At 39.4% G+C, this 19,428-nt stretch overlaps 1 protein-coding gene across 4 annotated transcripts in view; it reads right to left on the bottom strand.

The window, feature by feature from the left end:
* Positions 1-19,428, bottom strand: part of mast2 (microtubule associated serine/threonine kinase 2) — a 405,044-nt gene that overhangs the window by 170,959 nt on the left and 214,657 nt on the right. The window contains exon 2 of one of the 4 annotated variants that reach the window (XM_073062971.1): positions 19,082-19,294. The exons of the other annotated variants lie outside the window; for them this stretch is intronic. Coding sequence (XP_072919072.1) covers positions 19,082-19,294 — 213 coding nt within the window. The remainder of the gene's footprint in view (positions 1-19,081; positions 19,295-19,428) is intronic. 4 annotated transcript variants of the gene reach the window in all.

Below are 19,428 nucleotides of genomic sequence, written 5' to 3'. Positions count from 1 at the left end.
ACAGGAGTGAAGAGAAAATCTGAAAGATATATTTTTTTCAATTTTTATCAAATGTACCTGCTTTGCCTTCAAATAATTTGATAGCTGCAGCTGTTCATGTGGACCAAAGTCTAGAAAAGACTATAGGAATTAATATTTAATATCTACAGACTATCATATCTTTAATGAAGTAGTTTATAACATGGAATAAAATTTTCCATAATACTTGTTCCAAATGGTCATGAATTAAAAACATTCCAAGAAAATCTTTAGTGATATGCATAGATTAAAAAAAAAACAATGAATTTTCCTCACACTTAAACTGCTACTTAGGCTAATCCCCAATTACATTTCAAGAGGTTGGAAAACAAATTTGAAACCATAAACTTTTGCACAAATTAATTGCAGTAGATAATGTGGAACCTGAAATCTTAAAAGAGAAAGATGGAATACTTAGAAGGCTGAGGAACATGAAATCTTGCAACAAATGGTATAATTCGTGATAAATATAGCCTTTTTTAACATAAAGGTAGGCTTCATTTACCAGTCTGCATAAAATACAGTCATACTGCCAGTATATTTACAACAATTAAAAGTTGAATTGAGAAGAACAGAAGTGATTCATATTTCAAATGCCACAGGATTCCTGTAGAGGGCATCACACACTGGATTTCAATAATAACCACAGTGTACACTGAGAAATTGAAATTGCTAAGAGTAAGGTGAATGCGAGTGTTATTCATTTCCAGCTGACTTCAAGATCCAATCTGCTTTGTTACTTATTTAGAATAAAGAAGAAAATAGGAAATCCTGAGGAGAGGAGATTATAAAAATTGAAAAAACAATGAGATTAAAACTGTGCTTTACTTTTCACATACAGTAGGCATCATACCAAACAATCGGTAATTTTTCATTAGATGATGGAAGAAATTGAAGTGTTCAATACATTTAACAAAACATTTTGTGAAAGATAAGAAAATTAAATTCCTGAAGGAACTAAAAGCCTTTTACACCTTCTTGGCATTTTCCTATAAATAACAAACAACCAAATACTGTAAGCAGTGTTTGGAAAAGGAAGAAAGCAACTACTGTACATGGACTAAAAGTATTACAATGATAAAGGAAGTACAAGTCATGAGCAGGGCTTCACCATCATTTAAAAAGGGAACATTCCCTGAATCTTATCTCCTTCCTCTACTTAGTTGTCCATCACCATTCATGGTTGTAAGTGGCAAAACAACATAACTCTGATTTCACCTCATTTGGGGAATGATTTAGCTTTATCTTTTGCAAGCCACATCAACTGGGTGGCATGCTAGACAGTGAGATTACAGATTGAAGTGGTATATATTTCTGCTGCTCGTGTATAGATCCAGAAAATGGTTTAATGAGGAAGAGGTCAACTAGGTTTCAACAAATCAGATAATCTCATCACAAACTCAGCCGGAAAGCAAAGTCCTTCATAGCTTAGTCACTTCACTCAATGGCAGTTCATTTGTTGTTCAGTGTGCGTCTTTCAAAGGGTATTCAACATCGACAAGACAAAATCTGCAGATGCTGGAAATCAATGTAAGACACACAAAATGCTGGAGGAACTCAGCAGGCCAGACAGCATCTACAGAAAGTGTAGACAAACGGCATTTCAGGCTGAGACCTTTTCAGCTCACCGTGTCAGTGCCATTTAAAAAAAAACACTCCAACCTAATTACACCTCCTGCACTCGGAACATGTAGATTGCAATTCTTCAAGTATGGATCCCAGTAAATAAGTCCTTCCAGTGCATACAGGTCCTTTGGGTTGATCAAGTCTGCTCTCAGTTGTTCCAAAGAAAACAACCATAGCTTTTCCCTTTTTACTTCATCGCTGCAGCTTTTCACTCCAGGCAACATCAGCCAAAATCCCTCTTGCACTCTCTCCAGACCTGTACTGATGCTCAAGATATGATCAAACCAGCAGTGACTACAGTTCTAATGTAACTCCACAGTCCTTTATTCTTTTTCTTGGCTAATAAAACAGAACAATCTACATGACTTTCTAATCCTTTATTGTCTACATCCTCAAGAATATATTGATCTCCAAGCTCATTTTTTCTCTGCACACTCAATAACCTATTTATTGTATGCTCCAAATACTTTAATTAGATTAGTTCCAGTTCAAGTTTGTCATTCAATTGCACACATGTATACAGCTAAATGAAACTGCATCCCCCTAGGACCAAGGTGCAAAACACAGTCCATACAGTCACACACAGCACATATGTTATAGCTATGACAGCAAATCCAGTCACAAAAAATTAATACTAACACACCTGAAAGGCAGGGCCTGAAGATTGATAGTGCATGGATGTTGTCCTGGAGCCAAGTTTCTGCTGCAACAAGTACATAGCAGTTTCTCATCTTACGTTGCGTCAGCTGCAAGTGAAGGCAATCCAGTCTGTCTTCCAGAGAGCCAGCACTGAGAAGAGGGGCCAGCCGCCAAACCAGCACAGATTCCAGCACATCCACAATGCCTCCAGGGCCTCCTTCCCTGTGTGGCTGGAACAGGCAATGCTACGGTATGAGGATGTGTTCACACAACAACTGAGGCCACACGGCTCTCCTGCTAATGTATTTTATATTACTAATGTTTAACAGGGTTTTGCAATCAAAAAGAAAATGTTTAAGACAAAAATTTGCACATTGAATTGCACACTGCTTCAGATGCCTTCTTCCCTGAATAGCTGTGGCAGGAGACGACGCATTATGCAGTTAGCCTATGCTGTTCAGCTCCTCTATTACCCAGTAACTCATAAGTGAGGTGAACTTACAGTACTTGTGCTCTTATTATCCAGCGGTATCTTGTGACCAGAAGACATAAAGGACGAACAATTACACCAATGGTTGAACCTGGAGAGGCCACTGTGACCAAGTGTGCCACCATATTACCGGATTAGATACTAGATACTTCTATGCCCAATTGTCTTAAATCTTTGAAGTCTGAAGCTTTCTCCCTTAGTGTCAACCACAAAATTATTTTCAGTACCATCTGCAATCTTTCATATCCTGCTCAATATCTGAATCTAAATCATTACTATACCCATCAACTATTAGCCTTCACTGTTGTAGTGAGCCAGGTTTAGATCCAAGCTCATGGGTTGCGTTTTTTTTTTTGAATATCACGTTTATTCCCATGGGCATAGAAACCCAGTGTATAGATGACATGAAAATTTGTTTCTTGCAGCAACACAGTACATTTACCAGCCTGTCACCCATCTAAACTCAGTTAGAATACATGCAAAACATTTGCCTTTGTAGCTACCTGCTCAAAAAATTCAATCAATTAGAGAGCACTCTTCTTCAATAAACCTACATTGACTATTCCTGATTCCTCTGTATCTTTCTAAATAATCCTTTAAAATGATTCCATAAATTATCCACTCCCTTGGTCTGTAATTATTTGGTTTATTTCTTCTTTCCTCTTTAAACAATTATGTAATGTTAGTATCCTCTAAGCATCTGACATGAGTTCTATCATCAGGCAAGATTGGGAACTTCCAGTTTTCCTCCCTTGCTTTCGTTACCTGCCTGGTTTCTACTTTTTTTGAGCTTCAAAGTTGTCAAATTGCTTAACAATTCCTCTTTTACTACATTTATTCAATATTTCATACTTGAGGTCCTTAGCAGCAGAATCAGTTTCATTCTCTGCCTTTGTGAAGTTAGCTGCAAAGTATTCATTTGAAACAATTTGCATATCTTTGCAACTCATGAGTCGACTTTTGGGCCTTTATGGATCATACTGTTTCCCAAGTATTTTGTTGATTTTGCACTTGAAAAACATTGTTGGATTCACTTTGATTGTATTTGTCAGTATTGTTTCATATTCTCTGCATTTCTATTTTTAATGTAACTTTCTACACTTACTATAACCTCTCAGGCTTTCTGATATATAAGGGTCTTGGTGTCATACACGTTAGTTATCAACCATCGTACCATATAAGCACCTGATCATCTAAAGCAGCCCAAATTCTGAGTCCAACATTTTTTGTGGGATCAAGTTTCCAAAAATCTCTGGAATCTCCTTCTCAAGAAATCTCCTATTAATCAAAGACTAAATTTCCCTCAAGTAACCGGTTACAATCAATAAGATCTACTTCTGCTAAATCACTCCAGTTTAACAGAAATGGCTCATGCTCTACTTGCTTTATACCTTTGAATGTGTAGCTAAGTACAAAGCTAATGCCATATTTAAGTTTGCTGATGACATTCTTGTTGTTGGCTGAATCATAGGTAATATCCAATTGGTATACAGGAGTAAGTTTGAAAGTGTAGTCGAATGGTGCCATAGCAACAACCTATCACTCGTCACCAGCAAAACCAAAAAGCTGATCATCAATGACAAGAGAAAGACACTAGATGTCTATGAGCCAGTCTTAATTAGGGGATTGGAAGTGCAGAGGATCAGTAACGTTAAATTCATTGGCATTACCATATCAATTGGCAGGACCAGCACTTACGTGCCATTACCAAGAAGGCATGAAGTGCCTCTACTTTCATAGAAGTTTAAGTAGATTCAACATGTCATCTAAAACTTAGCCAAACTTCAATAGATGAACAGTGGAGAGTATCCTGACTGATTGTATTACTGCCTGATATGGAAACACCAATACCCAAGAATGCAAAGAAAATGTTAAATACAATCAGGTCCATCACAGGCAAAGCCCTCGCCACCATGGAGCATATTTACAAAGAACGCTGCCACAAGAAAGCAGCACCCATCATCAAGTATCCCCACCATCCAGGACATGCACTCTTCTCACTATTACCATCGCCAGGGACTATAGGAACTCACACCACCAGATTCAGGAACAGTTATTACCCAACAACTATCAGGCAACCTATAGTCTCACTTTCAAGTATTCGACAACTCATGTTCTCACTATTTTTCATAATTTCTATTGTATTTATTTATTCTCCTGTAAATGCGTGCAAGAAAATTGCGAGGTGACATAGACATGCCTACTTTGATAAAACATTTTCTTAGAATTTAACTTTTTAATTTTCTCTTTTATTTTATCTGACCTTTTCCAACATTATTCTAAATTTAAATTTAACTGAACTATGATGATCACCAGCAAAAAGGCTGCATTTTCTAAAAGAAAGAAATGAATTGCAGTCCTTCCACTCCTGAAACATATTGGCTGAGAATGTTCTCCAGAAAAGGATGTTAAGAACTCTGTGCCCTCAATCTTTTATGCTGACTGTCCAACAGCCGGAAAGAGTTGTCAGAGATCTGAGTAAATGAGCTAGGCCAAAACTGGTTAGTAAAAACAATTGCATCCTGACTGGTTCCATTTGGCAAAGCAATTCAAACACACAGGAATGTAAAAAGCTACTACTTCCCTTCAACTATTCAGTTCTTGAACCAACTGGCACAATGCTAACAACTACAGTTTAGCAACACTATGACTGCTTTGATCATTTTGCACTAAAATGGGCATTTTTTGTTCTATGTTCTTACTTGTAAAAATTGTGTATTATTTTTGTTTAATTTTATGCTTGTCATATAAGTGGTGTCTATAATGCAGGACTTGGTACGTTATTCATTGCACCCATGTATACTTGAGTCTACGACAATAACCTCAGCTTTGACTAAAGATATCATGAACAATTTTATTTCAGGAAAACACTACGTTCCTGTTGTGTCTAGTGCCTGGATTGGGGAGCATGCCTTATGAGAATAGGTTTTGTGAACTTGGCCTTTTCTCCTTGGAACAGCAGAGGATGAGAGATGACCTAACGGAGATGTATAAGATGATGAGAGGCATTGATTGTGTGGACAGTCAAGAGGTTTTTTCCCAGGGCTAAAATGGCTAGCACGAGAGGGCACAGTTTTAAAGGTGCCTGGAAGTAGGTACAAAGGATACGACAGGGGTAGGTGTTTTTTTTTTTGTTTTTTTTACACAGAGTGGCAAGTGCGTGGAATGGGCTGCTGGTGACAGTGGTGGAGGCAGATACGATAGGGTCTATTAGAAGACTCCTGGATAGATACATGGAGCCTAGAAAAATAGAGGGCTATGGGTAACCCTAGGCAATTTCTAAAGTAAGTACATGTTTGGCAGAGCATTGTGGGCCGAAGGGCCTGTATTGTGCTGTAGGTTTTCTATGTTTCTATACCAAGGGGCAATATTAATCAATCTGCTGTAATACATCTACAATGAGCTGACAATGCTTCACTGTTCACTGAAAGGAGAACAAATTCAATTCAACAAATTACCACCCAGTCGATCCACTCACAATCAGCAGCAAAGGGAAGGAAAGGGTAATTGACAATTCTATTAAGCATCTTAATCCCCTTTCACCAGCTTGTTAGAGCCCAGTTATGAATCACTAGCACAACTTGATTGAAGCTCAGACCAATCAGGTACTTGCAAAGATTGAAGTGAATACGACAGTTCTAGACATCAGACAGAATTTGATCAACTGTTGTACCAAGCACCTCAAATAAAACAATTCAACAAAAACCAAAGGAGAAAACAGTGATGGTTATTTTCATACCTCGTACAAAGGAAGATAGGTGTAGGTATTGAATCCGAGTTCTCCCAGCACCAGTATACCAATGCAAGAATCCCTCACAGTAGTGTCCCAGATCCAACCATCTGCTTCAACAAAAACCTTCCTTCCATCACAAGATCAGGATGTTAACTGATGATTGCACAATATTCAATTCCATTTACAACTTATCTGTCTATGCCTGTCTGCAGAAAACCAATATAATTCTACAGCAAAGATGGGCAAGTGACAATTAAACATTTGAATCATAAATGTGCCAGGCAATAACTATTGCCACAAGAGTCTAAGTGCTCTTCTCTGACATGGGTTTGGGATCCATCCTATATCTTATTTTAATTTATAGGATAAGGAAGCTGCTGGCATTTCTATTTCAGTCTGAATGTTTATGATCCTGGTCAATTTTCTGAATGCAATTTTAAGAACTCTGTAATTTTTATCAAATAGCAAACACAAAATTGACTGTAAGATACACAGTCCTTAGGTAACTGAAGTTATAATCAAGAAGACTAGATAAATAATCTGATATTATCCCTCCACAACAGCTTGCAAATTTGAGTTGGTGGCATCTGTCAGTCTTGTGAGATCATGGATCTGCACCTGGAATGGTTTCCAGGGCGCAGGCCTGGGCAAGGTTGTATGGATGACCAGCAGTTGCCCAAGCTGCAAGTCTCCCCTCTCCATGACACCAATGTTGTCCAAGGGAAGGGCAAGGGCTGATACAGCTTGGCACCAGTGACGTCGCAGGAGTTGCCAGAACGAGGTTGAAGGCAACGTCAGACTGCCTTAGGGACTCCAGCTCCAGATTTGTCCTCAGGGTTTACTCCCGAAGCCTTTCCCATAAGTGGGTATGGCTGCAAGGCAGCGGAGGTTTGAAATCAGAGTTTTCCCTTTCTTAGATGGACTGCCTTCCCAGGCCAATGAGCTCCATCTACCCGAAGCACTGGTTTTAAGGTGCCAGGACCGTTCTTCGCTCCTTCTCCTGTCAGTAAAGACAGCTCCACCGAGCTTAGAGGCTTAGCCACAATGGAAGGCCAGGAGTTGGACTTGGTTGTCAGAGGCTATTTGAGGTGCATGCCGTGAGCAGCACTTATAGGTAGTGGGAGCTTGTCCTCACTACCACTGCTCAGCTTGACAACCTTGGAACCCAAATTTGAGTATCACTATTAAAATCTAGAAAATTGATAGTCATGGCTGTAAAGCTTGCTGTAAAATTATGAGTATGGTTAATAAATTTGAAGACAACTTGCAAATTTGTGGTGTCATATATAGTGAAGGTGGTTATCCAAGGACACGGCGACATAATTCAGCTAGAAAGTTGGACAGATGTGGGCAAATGAAATATAAAATGTATGATATAATGCAGTTCGAGCAGTCAAATTCTAGTAAGGCAATTAGAGTAAATGGGAGGGGGGCTTAGAGGCATTTATGTACAGAGACACCTTAGGGTGCAAATCCATTGCACTTTTAAAGTGTTTTCACAAATATATAAGGGAGGGAAAAGCATTTGGCATGTTTGTTTTCATAAACCAAGGCATTTAGTGCAAACACTGGTACAATATTGTGCAAAAGTCTCAGACACATACGCACAAAATACATAAAATTACTACAGTATTATGCAAAGGTCTTAGGAACCCTGGCTATATATACATGCCTAAGACTTTTGCACAGAACTGTACATCATGTTGCAGTTGCACAAAGCATTAGATAGTTCACACTTAAAAGTATCGTGTACATTTCCGGTTACCACACTATACTAATGGAGAAATTGTAAAAGAGGTTCAGCAGAATGTAACCAGGAATGGAGAACTGAAATTCCAGGAGGACATTGGATAGGTTGGGTTTATCCATTTGGAATATAGGAGGCTGACTGGTGATCTTATGGAGGCTAATAAAATTATGTGGGTGATAGATATGATAGATAATCAGAATCTTTTTCTTCGGAGAAGGTAAGTCTAGAACTGGAGTGCACAGGTTTGAGGTGAGAGTACAGAAACATTAAGGAGATCTGCTGGGTAAGATTTTCACATAAGCAACAGTAAATAAATAGAACAAGTTGCCAGAAGAAGCAATAGATGCAGGTACAATCACAAAATTTAAAAAGACATTTGGGTAATTACTTGATTAGGAAAAAGCTAGATGGTTATAGACCTAATGCAGGTAAACTGATTTAGTATAGATGGGCATTAGGGTCAGCAGGACGAGGTCAGCCCATTTTTGTACTGCAGCAAAAAAAAAAACAATCAGGTTTGATTGGATCCACTTTAAATCAGCAATAATTTGGTTACTGGTTGAACTGACCTCTGAAAAGGCCTAGCTTGTCACTCGGTTAAAATTTCTTGAGGGCAACCGGGAATGAATTTCCAGAAATATCCCATGAAGGAGAAGGTCAGATGTTGGTCAATCTTCCACCCATATTCGCTCACCATAATACTCCCTATTCTGTGCTTAATTTTTGTGCCAGAGGAGAAGGCCTGAAAGTGAGATAATATGAATGATGGCTATACTTCAAGCCTATAAACTTAAAAGAATCTTGGAAACAAAATTAAAATTTGTTATAACCGAATTTGTAAGATTTGGCTTGTAAAGTCTCTCCATTAAATCAAACTTTCTTCCAAGTCTTATCTTGATCAGACATAATGAAAGATTTTCAAATCAGTTTGTGTATCAATACATGTCTAGTAATTTTAAGTAGGAACACACTGCTGCATTTTCTTTCCCAAGCCTAGCTATGCCAAAGGCACTAGATTTGGCAATGTAGCAAGAATCCTGCATGACTTTTGGCTTATTATTTTGCTTATATGAAGTAGGTAGGCAACTTTAAAAATACACACAGGTTTTAATATGTCAGATGGTGATGAGCAAAACTGCAGTATTATCTGTTCTATTGCCAGATTCTCAAGTCACATCCTGCAACAGCCATATTTAAGTAGTACCTGCCATAACAGTAAAGTTCATTTACTGTACCAATGAAATAATTTGCTAATAAAAGGTAATTACTTTAATGAAATATTAACTCATTTCCCTCTCCACAAATGCTAGCTGAACTGCTGAGCACTTCCAGGATTTGCAGTTATTAAAATCTACTAAATTTGATCTCATTTACATTGGGTAAGCTAGAGCAGTTAATTATAGTGTGGTGATGGACAGATACCAGCTGGGTGTCATCAATTACAGCTTATGTTAGTGCTTGCGTTGCTAAGCAGTAGAATACTTTTGAGATAGAGATTCAGTATTAAGGTCTACTGCCATAATTCAACTGTATTCATGGAGTCATATGCAAACTCTGATTTATTAAAGGTGTTTTACTTAGCCAAAATGATTCATTAATTCACAAATCGACTGTGATTATATTATCTGTCCGAATTTTCTTTTATTTGTTCACTTCCAGCTGCTTCCCTGAGTTTTTAACAATGCCAACAATTGACTGATGCCACTTTAATTCTCCATCATCGCTCATATAATTAACAGCTGAAGGATGCAACTTCAATCAACTTATATGTTTAATACCAATGAGGTCCAATTCTGTTACAATATCTTTGTTGTATTTATGTTAGGAAAGCCATAACAGGATAGTGTGTTTTATCTTATTCTGGTGCAATGCATTATGTAATAATTTGATCTGTATATACAATATGCAAGGCAAGCTTTTCATTACATCTTGGTATGTGTAAAAATGATAAACCAATTCCAATACCAGTAACATCCTAACATAGTTAAACATAACATTGAACAAAAGTGCCCACTTCCCATATCTGCACTCATGGACTCCATTAGTACTTGGAGGTCACAGAAAGCCTTGTGGGTACAGAATACGCCAGAAGTCTCTGCAACAAGCACTTTGATAATCCATATGCTCAGAAATTAAAGTTCAAAGTAAATTTATTATCAAAGTACATATATATCACCATACACGACTTTGAGATTCTCTTGCGGGCATACTCAGTAAATCAAAGAACCATAATAGAATCAATGGAAGACTGCACCCAACAGGGCAGAGACACAACCAATATGCAAAAGACAACAAAACATGCAATACAAAGGAAAAAAGAAACAATAATAATAAATAGGCAATAAGTATCAAGAACGTGAGATGAAGATTTTTTGAAAGTGAAGTTGAATGAAGCTTATGGTTCAAGAGCCTGATGGTTGACTGTGACTGAACCTGCTGGTGTGAGTCCTGAGACTCCTGTATGTTCTTCCACATGGCAGCAGCAAAAAGAGAACAAGACCTGGATGGTGGGGATCCATGATGATGGATGCTGCTTTCCTGCAAAGGCGTTCCGTGTTGATGTGATCAATGATGGGGAGGGCTTTACCCGTAATGGACTGGGCCGTATCCACTTCTGCTTGTGGAATTTTTCATTCAAGGACATTAGTATTTCCATACCAGGCTGTGATGCAGCCAGTCAATATACTCTCCACCACACATCCATAGAATTTTGTCAAAGTTTTAGATGTCACGCCAAACCTTTCGCAAACTTCTAAGGAAGTAGAGGACCTGCTGCAGTTTCTATGTAATTGCACATTCATGATGGGCCCAGGACAGATCTTCGGAAATGATAACACCGAGGAGTTTAAAGTTGCTGACCCTCTCCAGCTCTAATCCCTCGATGAAGACTGGCTCATAGACTCCGGTTTTCTCCTCCTGAAATCAATAAACACCTCCTTCAATTTGTTGATAATGAGCGAGAAGTTTCTGTTGTGGCACCACTCAGCCAGAGTTTCAATCTCCCTCCTCTATGCTGATTCATCACCACCTATGACAGTAGTGTTTTCAGTTAACTTAAGCACAACATTGGGGCTGTACTTAGCCAAGCAATTCATAAGACCATAAGACATAGGAGCAGAATTAGGCCATTTGGCCCATCGAGTCTGTTCCACTATTCAATTATGGCTGATCCTTTTTTCCCCTCCTCAGCCACACTCCCCAGCCATCTACCCGTAACCTTCAATGCTGTCCAATTAAGAACCGATCAAGCTCTGCCTTAATTATACCCAACAACCCGACCTCCACAGCTGCCAGCGGTAATAAATTCCACAAATTCACCACCCTCTGGCTAAAGAAATTTCTCCTCATCTCTGCTTTGAATGGATGCCCCTCTATCCTGAAGCTGTGCCCTCTTGTCCTTGACTCTCCCACCATGGGAAACATCCTTTCCACATCTACTCTATCTAGGCCTTTCAAAATTCAAAAGGTTTCAATGAAATCCCCCCTCATCTTTATAAATTCCAGCGAGTACAGACCCAGAATAATCAAATGTTCCTTGTATGATAAGCCTTTCAATTCCTGGAATCATCCTTATGAATCTCCCTGAACCTTCTCCAATGCCAGCACGTCTTTTCTAGGATGAGGAGCCAAAACTGTTCACAATACTCAAGTTGAGGCCTCACCGGTGCCTTATAAAGCATCAGGATCCCTGCTCTTGTATTCTAGACCTCTTGAAATGAATGCTAACATTGCATTTGCCTTTCACACCACTGACTCTCCCTTTGCATCTCAGATATTTGGATTTTCTCCCTGTTTAGAGAATAGTATGCACATTTATTTCTACTACCAAAGGGCATGACCATGCATTTTCCAACACTATATTTCATTTGCCACTTTCTTGCCCATTCTCCTAATCTGTTTTTAAGTCCTTCTGTATCCAACCTGTTCCCTCAACACTACCTGCACCTCCACTAATCTTTGTATCATCTGCAAACTTGACAACAAAGCCATCTATTTCATCATCTAAATCACTGACATACAACATTAAAAGAAGTTACCCCAACACTAACCACTGTTAGTAGCAGAACACCACTAATAACCGGCAGCCAACCAGACAAGGATCCTTTTATCCCCACTCACTGCCTTCTTCTAATCAGCCAACCATGTTAGTAACTTTCCTGTAATACCATGGGCTCTTAACTTGGTAAGCAGCCTCATGTGTGATGCTTTGTCAAAGGCCTTCTGAAAGTCCAAATAGACAACATCCACTGCATCCTCTTTATCAATCATACTTAAAATCTCCTTAAAGAACTTCCAACAGGTTCGTCAGGCAAGATTTTTCCTTAGGAAACCATGCCGACTTTGTGCTATCTTGTCCCATATCACCCAGTATTCCATAACCTCATCCTTAACAATTGACTCCAACATCTTCCCAACCACTGAGGTCAGGCTAACTGGTCTATAATTTCCTTTCTGTTGCTTCCTCCTTTCTTAAAGAATGGAGTGACATTTCCAATTTTCCAGTCTACTGGCACAATGCCAGAGTCTGATGATTTTTGAAAGATCATTTCACACAATCTCTACCACTACCCCTTTTAGAATCCTTGGGTGCATTTTGTCTGGCCCGGGCGCCTTATGTACCCTTAGGTTTTTCAGCTTTTTGATCACCTTCTCCATTGCAATAGTAACTGAACTCACTTCACTACCCTCACTCACTCCACTTCAATATCTGGCACACTGCTAATGTCTTCCACAGTAAAGACTGATGCAAAATACTCATTTAGTTCATCAGCCATCTCCTTGTCCCCTGTTATTATTTCTCCAGTCTCATTTTCTATCGGTCCTATATCCACTCTCATCTCTTTTTTTTTTACATACTTGAAAAAGCTTTTACCATCCACTTTGATATTGCTTGCTAGCTTGCTTTCATATTTCATCTTTTCCCTCCTAAAGATTCTTCTAGTTGCTCTTTGTAGGGTTTTAAAAGCCTTCCAATCCTCTGTCTGCCCACTAATTTTTGTTTTGTTGTATGCCGCCTTTTGCTTTTACATTAGCTTTGACTTCTCTTGTCAGCCATGTTGTACTACTTTGCATTTGAGTATTTCTTTGTTTTTGGAATACATGTATCCTGCACCTTCGTCATTTTTCCTGGAAACTTATGCCATTGCTGCTCTGTTGTCATCCCTGCCAACACTTCCTTCCAATTTATATTGGCCAATTCCTCTCTCATACCACCGCAATTTTCCTTACTCCACTGAAATACTGCTACATCAGACTTTACCTTCTTCCAATCAAATTTCAAGTTGAACTCAATTATATTGTGATCTCTGCCTCCTAATGGCTCTTTTACCTTAAACTCCCTAATCACCTCTGGTTCATTACATAACACCCAATCCAGTACAGCTGATCCCCCAGTAGCCTCAACGACAAACTGCTCTCAAAGACCATATCTTGGGCATTCATCAAACTCACTTTTGGGATCCATTTCCAACCTGATTTTCCCCAGTCAGCCTGCATGTTGAAATCTCTCATGACTATCATAACATTGCCCTTTTGACATGCCTTTTCTGTTTCCTGTTGTAATCTGTGATCCACATCCCAGCTACTGTTGGGAGGCTATATAAACTACCATCAGGGTCCTTTTACCCTTACAGTTCCTTAACTCAACCCACAAGGATTCAACATCTTCTGATCCTATGTCACATTCTTCTACTGATTTGAAGCCACTTTTTTCCTAGTACAGCCACGCCACTACCTCTGCCCACCTTCTTATACCTCCAATACAATGTGTAACCTTGGATATTCAGCTCCCAACACAACCATCCTTCAGCCATGATTCAGTGATGGCCACAACCTCATACCTGACATTCCGTAAAGGTACAAGATCATCCACCTTATTTCTTATACTCCGTGCACTGATATATAACACTTTTGAGTACTGCATTTGCTACCCTTTTTTTATTCTGCATCCCTAACACACTAATACTTTACTTGCTGGCTGCAATTAAGTCCTACCATCTGCCTACCCTTCCTGAAGTCTGACTGCAGTCTATCTTTGCTTTTTAACCATCCATCCTATCCTAAGTCCCCACTCCGGTTCCCACTCCCCTGCCAAATTAGTTTAAACCCTTCCCAAATGCTCTAACAAATCTGCCCGCGAAAATATTGGTTCCCCTCAGGTTCAGGTGCAACTCGTCACTTTTGAACAGGTCATACCTGCCCCAGAAGAGAACTCAATGGTCCAAGAACCTGAAGCCCTGTCCCTGCACCAGCTTCTTGGCCACAGATTAGTTTACCATATCATACTGTTTCTACCTTCATTGGCACGTGGCACAGGCAGCAATCCAGAAATCACTACCCTGGAGGACCTCTTTCTCAGCTTTCTGCCTAGCTCCCTAAATTCACTTTTCAGGACTTCTTTATTTTTCCCTTCCTATGTTACTGATACCAATATGTACTAAGACATCTGGCTGCTCTCCCTCCCTTTCCAAAATGTTGTGAAAATGACCCAAAATGTGTCTGACCTTGGCACCCAGGTGTCCCATTGACGTCCACAGAATCTCCTGTCTGTTCCCCTGACTATTGAGCCCCTATCACTACTGATCCCCTCTTCTCCCATTCTCTTCTGCACCACAGACCTATGCTCAGTGTCAGTAATACTGTCCCCGTGACATTCCCTTGGAAGGTCATCCCCCACAACAGTATCCAAAGCAGTATACTTATTTTTGAGGAGAATGACCACAGGGGTGCTCTGTGCTACCTGCCTCTTCACATTTCCATTTCTACTTTTTGCCAAAGCCTGACACTCCTACGCTCACCAGTGGCCTACTCCCAACAACAGCCACCCAGCATGTCCCTTCTGTACTTTTAAACAAGTGTCGCGAACCTGCAAGAAACCTTGTCACTGCCACTGATTTGACTTCAGAACAAGCCAGAATGCCCCAAGTATAAAGCAAGTAGAGAAGGGGCAAAGCACTCAGCCTTGTGGTGCATCTGTGCTGATGGAGAGATTGTGGAGGAGATGTTGCTGCCAATTTGAACTGACTGGGGCCTGCAGGCAAGGAAATCAAGGATCCAATTGCAGAAGGACGTAATGAGGCTCAGGTCTTGAAGCTCACTGATTAGTTTTGAGGGGATGACAGTATTGAATGCCAAGCAGTAGTCTATAAAGATCATGCTGAAGTATACATCTTTGCTGTTCAGGGTTGGGTGTAAAGCTAATGAAGTGGTATCTGCTGTGGACCTGTAGGGAAATCAGAGTGGATCCAAGTTGCTTCTCAGACAGGAGTTGATGTGTTTCATCACTGTGGCCTCCAGTGCTACTGGCGATAATCATTGAGGCAGGTGGGTACTCAGACTGTTGAAGCGAGAGGTGAAATAGCAGTGAACACTCCAGCCAGTTGATCAACATAGGTCTTTAATACTCAGCTATGTACCCCATTTGGGCCAGATACTTTCCGTGCAGGATGCTCTCACTTTGGCCTCAGAAACAGAAATCACAGGGTCACTGGGGGCTTTGGGAGTGTGTGCATTGGCTTGTTCCATTTATGATTGTGGGTCTATAAAATATTAATGCCGCCAAGTGAACAATGATTGGATGTAGTTATTGAAGTATAATGGGAAGCACTTAAAAGATGATTTAAGTATTGGCTTGCACAGAATAGGTGTTTTTTGTTTCTTTGTACCTGATGCCTATGGCAATGGTAAATTGTTAACAACATTTTTCTGTTACCTATGGTGAATATAGTGCGAGTGGTAAAAACTCAACTTGACAGCCATGATGCCTTTTAAAATAACTTGCATTATCGGAAGAATAAATTTCATTATTAACTGTAATGGTTATTAACTGCAGAACAGGAAGAACAGCTCCCAATTCACATATGATGAACAAATTAAGGAAATCATATAAAATAAAAAAATAAAGTGTTGGAAATGCTCACAGCAGGTCACACAAAATCTGTGGAAAGAGAATAATGGTAAGGTGAAGACACTTCATTAGAGCACTAATCAACTTAATAGTGTTCCAGCATTTACCTCAGTTTTGATGGGAGCGGCTAAAATTTTACTTGAGTCTTAACTTCTGCCTTAGATGTAATAAAATTATGTGAAACTTTGACAAGTGAATTTACTCCAATAAGAAAGGAAATCCCTCACATCAAAATGCACACAGCAAATATGTTGTTAATTCATTATTGATATTGGATTCCAAAATAAATACAAAACATGCAACTCATTATGTTACAATGGAAATAAGAAAAAATATTGAAAGGTGATAACAATGTTTTGGGAGAGTCATTTTGTGTGTTTCTCAGGATTTTCATCTTCTGCAAAATCTCCTTATTGTGTCGTACCCGTTATTGTTATTGCCTCTATTCATTCTACCAATCAAATTTATACAACAATATTTTTCTACATGGGAATTCATCTGGCACATGGCCACCTATTCCAGCAGCCTTTATCATCTTTACAACAACTATTTCCTGTAAATTAACTGTATGTGCAAGCTTGGTGTCAGCTGCAAATTTTGAAATTGTCCCTTTCACTCCCAACTTATGAAAAAGCAATGGTTCCACTGTTAAAAGTCACCACCATCATTTCCCACCAGTCCATGAAACAATCACTTGTCACAAGTCCAAATGTAGATAAATTTATTGTGTACGTAACTAAGTCTTGTACCTTATGGCTCCAAACTTCATACGAGCCCTTATCAAAAACTTTTCTGAATCCACAATACACTACAACAAATGAAGAGTCCTCACCAACATTCTCTATTACCTCCAGTTTAAAGATTTTACACACTGCAACAAATCAGATGTGCAGTGTTGCATTTTGCTTTAATTCCTGATTCATTTATGCAAGTTCAGGGACCATTCAATTTGTGTCAAAGGCCTCCACAGCCACCCAATACTTTACCCTTGTCAACATTCACATCTAGCATGAAGCAAACCACAAGGGCATTGATAAAATATATAATTTAACAGCCATTTGAGTCTAAGGCTACAAAGCAAGGATAGTTTGTCCTCACCAACCAGCCCATTATCCTCGGTATCCACACATTATTCTCCACAACTTCCACCATCTTCAATGGTATCCCCCCCACCAAACACATCATACCTTCTCCCCCATTCTCTGCAGGATCCACTTCCTACATGATTTTCTTGTTCATTTGTCCCTCCCCATTAATCTCCTTCCTGGCACATAACCCTTCAAGCGAGAATAATGTTACACCTGCCCATTCATGTCTTCAATCACTTCCATTGAGGGCTCCCAAACAGTCCTTCCAGATGAGGCAACATTTCACTTGTGTATCTGTTACTGTTGTCTATTGTATTCAGTGCTCCCGATGTGACCTCCTCTATGGTCATGAGGCAAACTGTAAATTGGGGCACCACCTCTGCTCCATCTGTCAAGAGCAGAATTTCCTGAAGGCCAAGGACTAATATGTTGTAACTGCAATGGAACTAAAATGGTTGGCCACCATCTTCTGACACAATGAGGCCACTCTCAAGGTGGAAGAGCAACATCTCATCATCTAGGTAGCTTCCAACTTGATGCATGAACACGAATTACTTCTCAATTATTTTCTCTTTTTTTTTTCTCCCCCCCCCCCCACCTCCACCTTCTCTTTTCTTTCATTCATCACTTAGTTTCTTACCTATTCTCCTCACCTGCCTATCACCTCCCTCTGGTGTCCCTCCTTCATCCCCTTCTCTCATGGTCTACTCTCCTCTCCTATAAGATTCCTTCTTCCCCAGCCCTCTACCTTTCCACCTGACTTCACCTATCATTTTCTATAGCTCATCCTCCTTCCCCCTCCATTCTAACTATTTTATTCTGGCACCTTTCCCCTTTCTTTCCAGTCCTGATGGAGGGTCTTGGCCTGAAATTTTGACTGTTTATTCACTTTCATAGATACTGCTTGACCTGCTGAGCTCCCCCAACATTTTGTGTGTGTAGTACTGGATTTCCAGCATCTATAAAATCTCTTGTGTTGAGGATAGTTTGATGCCCATCCCATCTTTGGCCCTACCTGCTCAATTGCCACGGAAGATACAACTAGGATAATGAATAAGTGAAAAAGAAATGTGTATTATTGTTGATTCAGTGGTATAGCGCTTTTGCAGTTACAGTATGAATCAGTAAGGGTTAAAATTGCCTACTCTGCTTCTTTGTAGACATCCTACAACTGAAAATTCTGCCAAAAGGGAAGCTTTGATAATAGGTGTTACTCTCCAAGCTAAAAAAAATTTGGAAAAAAAAACCAAATAAACTATTGTAAATTCCAAAGTCATGTGGTTAGTTGTCTTGTTTTAAGAGCACCAAGCACTTATAAATTTCATCAAGGCATTTGACTAAACTCCACTTTTTTAAGAATAAATATTGTAACTTTAGAGCACAACAAAAAATGCAAGAGTATCAAGTCCAATGCAAATAGATGCCTAGCCTTTGAGTTACGCTTAAATTATTTGTATAACAGAAGACTTAAAGACAAATAAAAAATAATGAGTTAGTAAGCAGCAAAAAAATTTGCATTGTAAAAATACAGGACCATATATAATTATAGGTTCTGTACAACTGCCCAACACTGCACAGATAGTGCAACATTTTAAAATTGCCAAAAATATTAATACAAGTGTTAAAGATCTTGCCCTAAATCACTTTTTCTAAATCAACAGCAAAAATGTCAAATGCAATTTCTAAATTATTGCTCTTTCATGTTATTAAATATTCAACAGAAAAGCCAAGCAGTCTTAACTTAAAAGGTGAAATTAATTATACACTGTAAACGAATTTCTTCACCACACACACTGGTCAGGCTTCAATGCTTTTCATGCTGCTTTCTTACCTCCAGTGGAAGGGACTATAATAGGCTTGAGAACTGAGGCTGGTGAATCTATAAAGATTTGAAAAGATGCCCAAAGCAGCACAGTGCTGATTAAGTGGAGCATCTGTATTGCTGGGGACAGTGAGATGATGCATTGTGTTGACTGATAGAGGCGAAGAGATGCGCTCAGTGACACCATTTTCTTCAGAAAGGCAGTTTTCAGAAGGCCAGATTCTAACAAAGCATAGTAGTAGAAAATATAATCAATAGAACCATAAAACCATGGAACACTACAGCACAGAAAACAGGCCATTCGGCCCTTCTAGTCTGTGCCAAAACTTCATTCCACTAGTCCCATTGACCTGCAC

Source organism: Hemitrygon akajei, chromosome 12, assembly GCF_048418815.1.
Source record: "Hemitrygon akajei chromosome 12, sHemAka1.3, whole genome shotgun sequence".
Classification (NCBI taxonomy): Eukaryota; Metazoa; Chordata; class Chondrichthyes; order Myliobatiformes; family Dasyatidae; genus Hemitrygon; species Hemitrygon akajei.
This window is presented reverse-complemented; position numbering and strand designations above follow the sequence as displayed.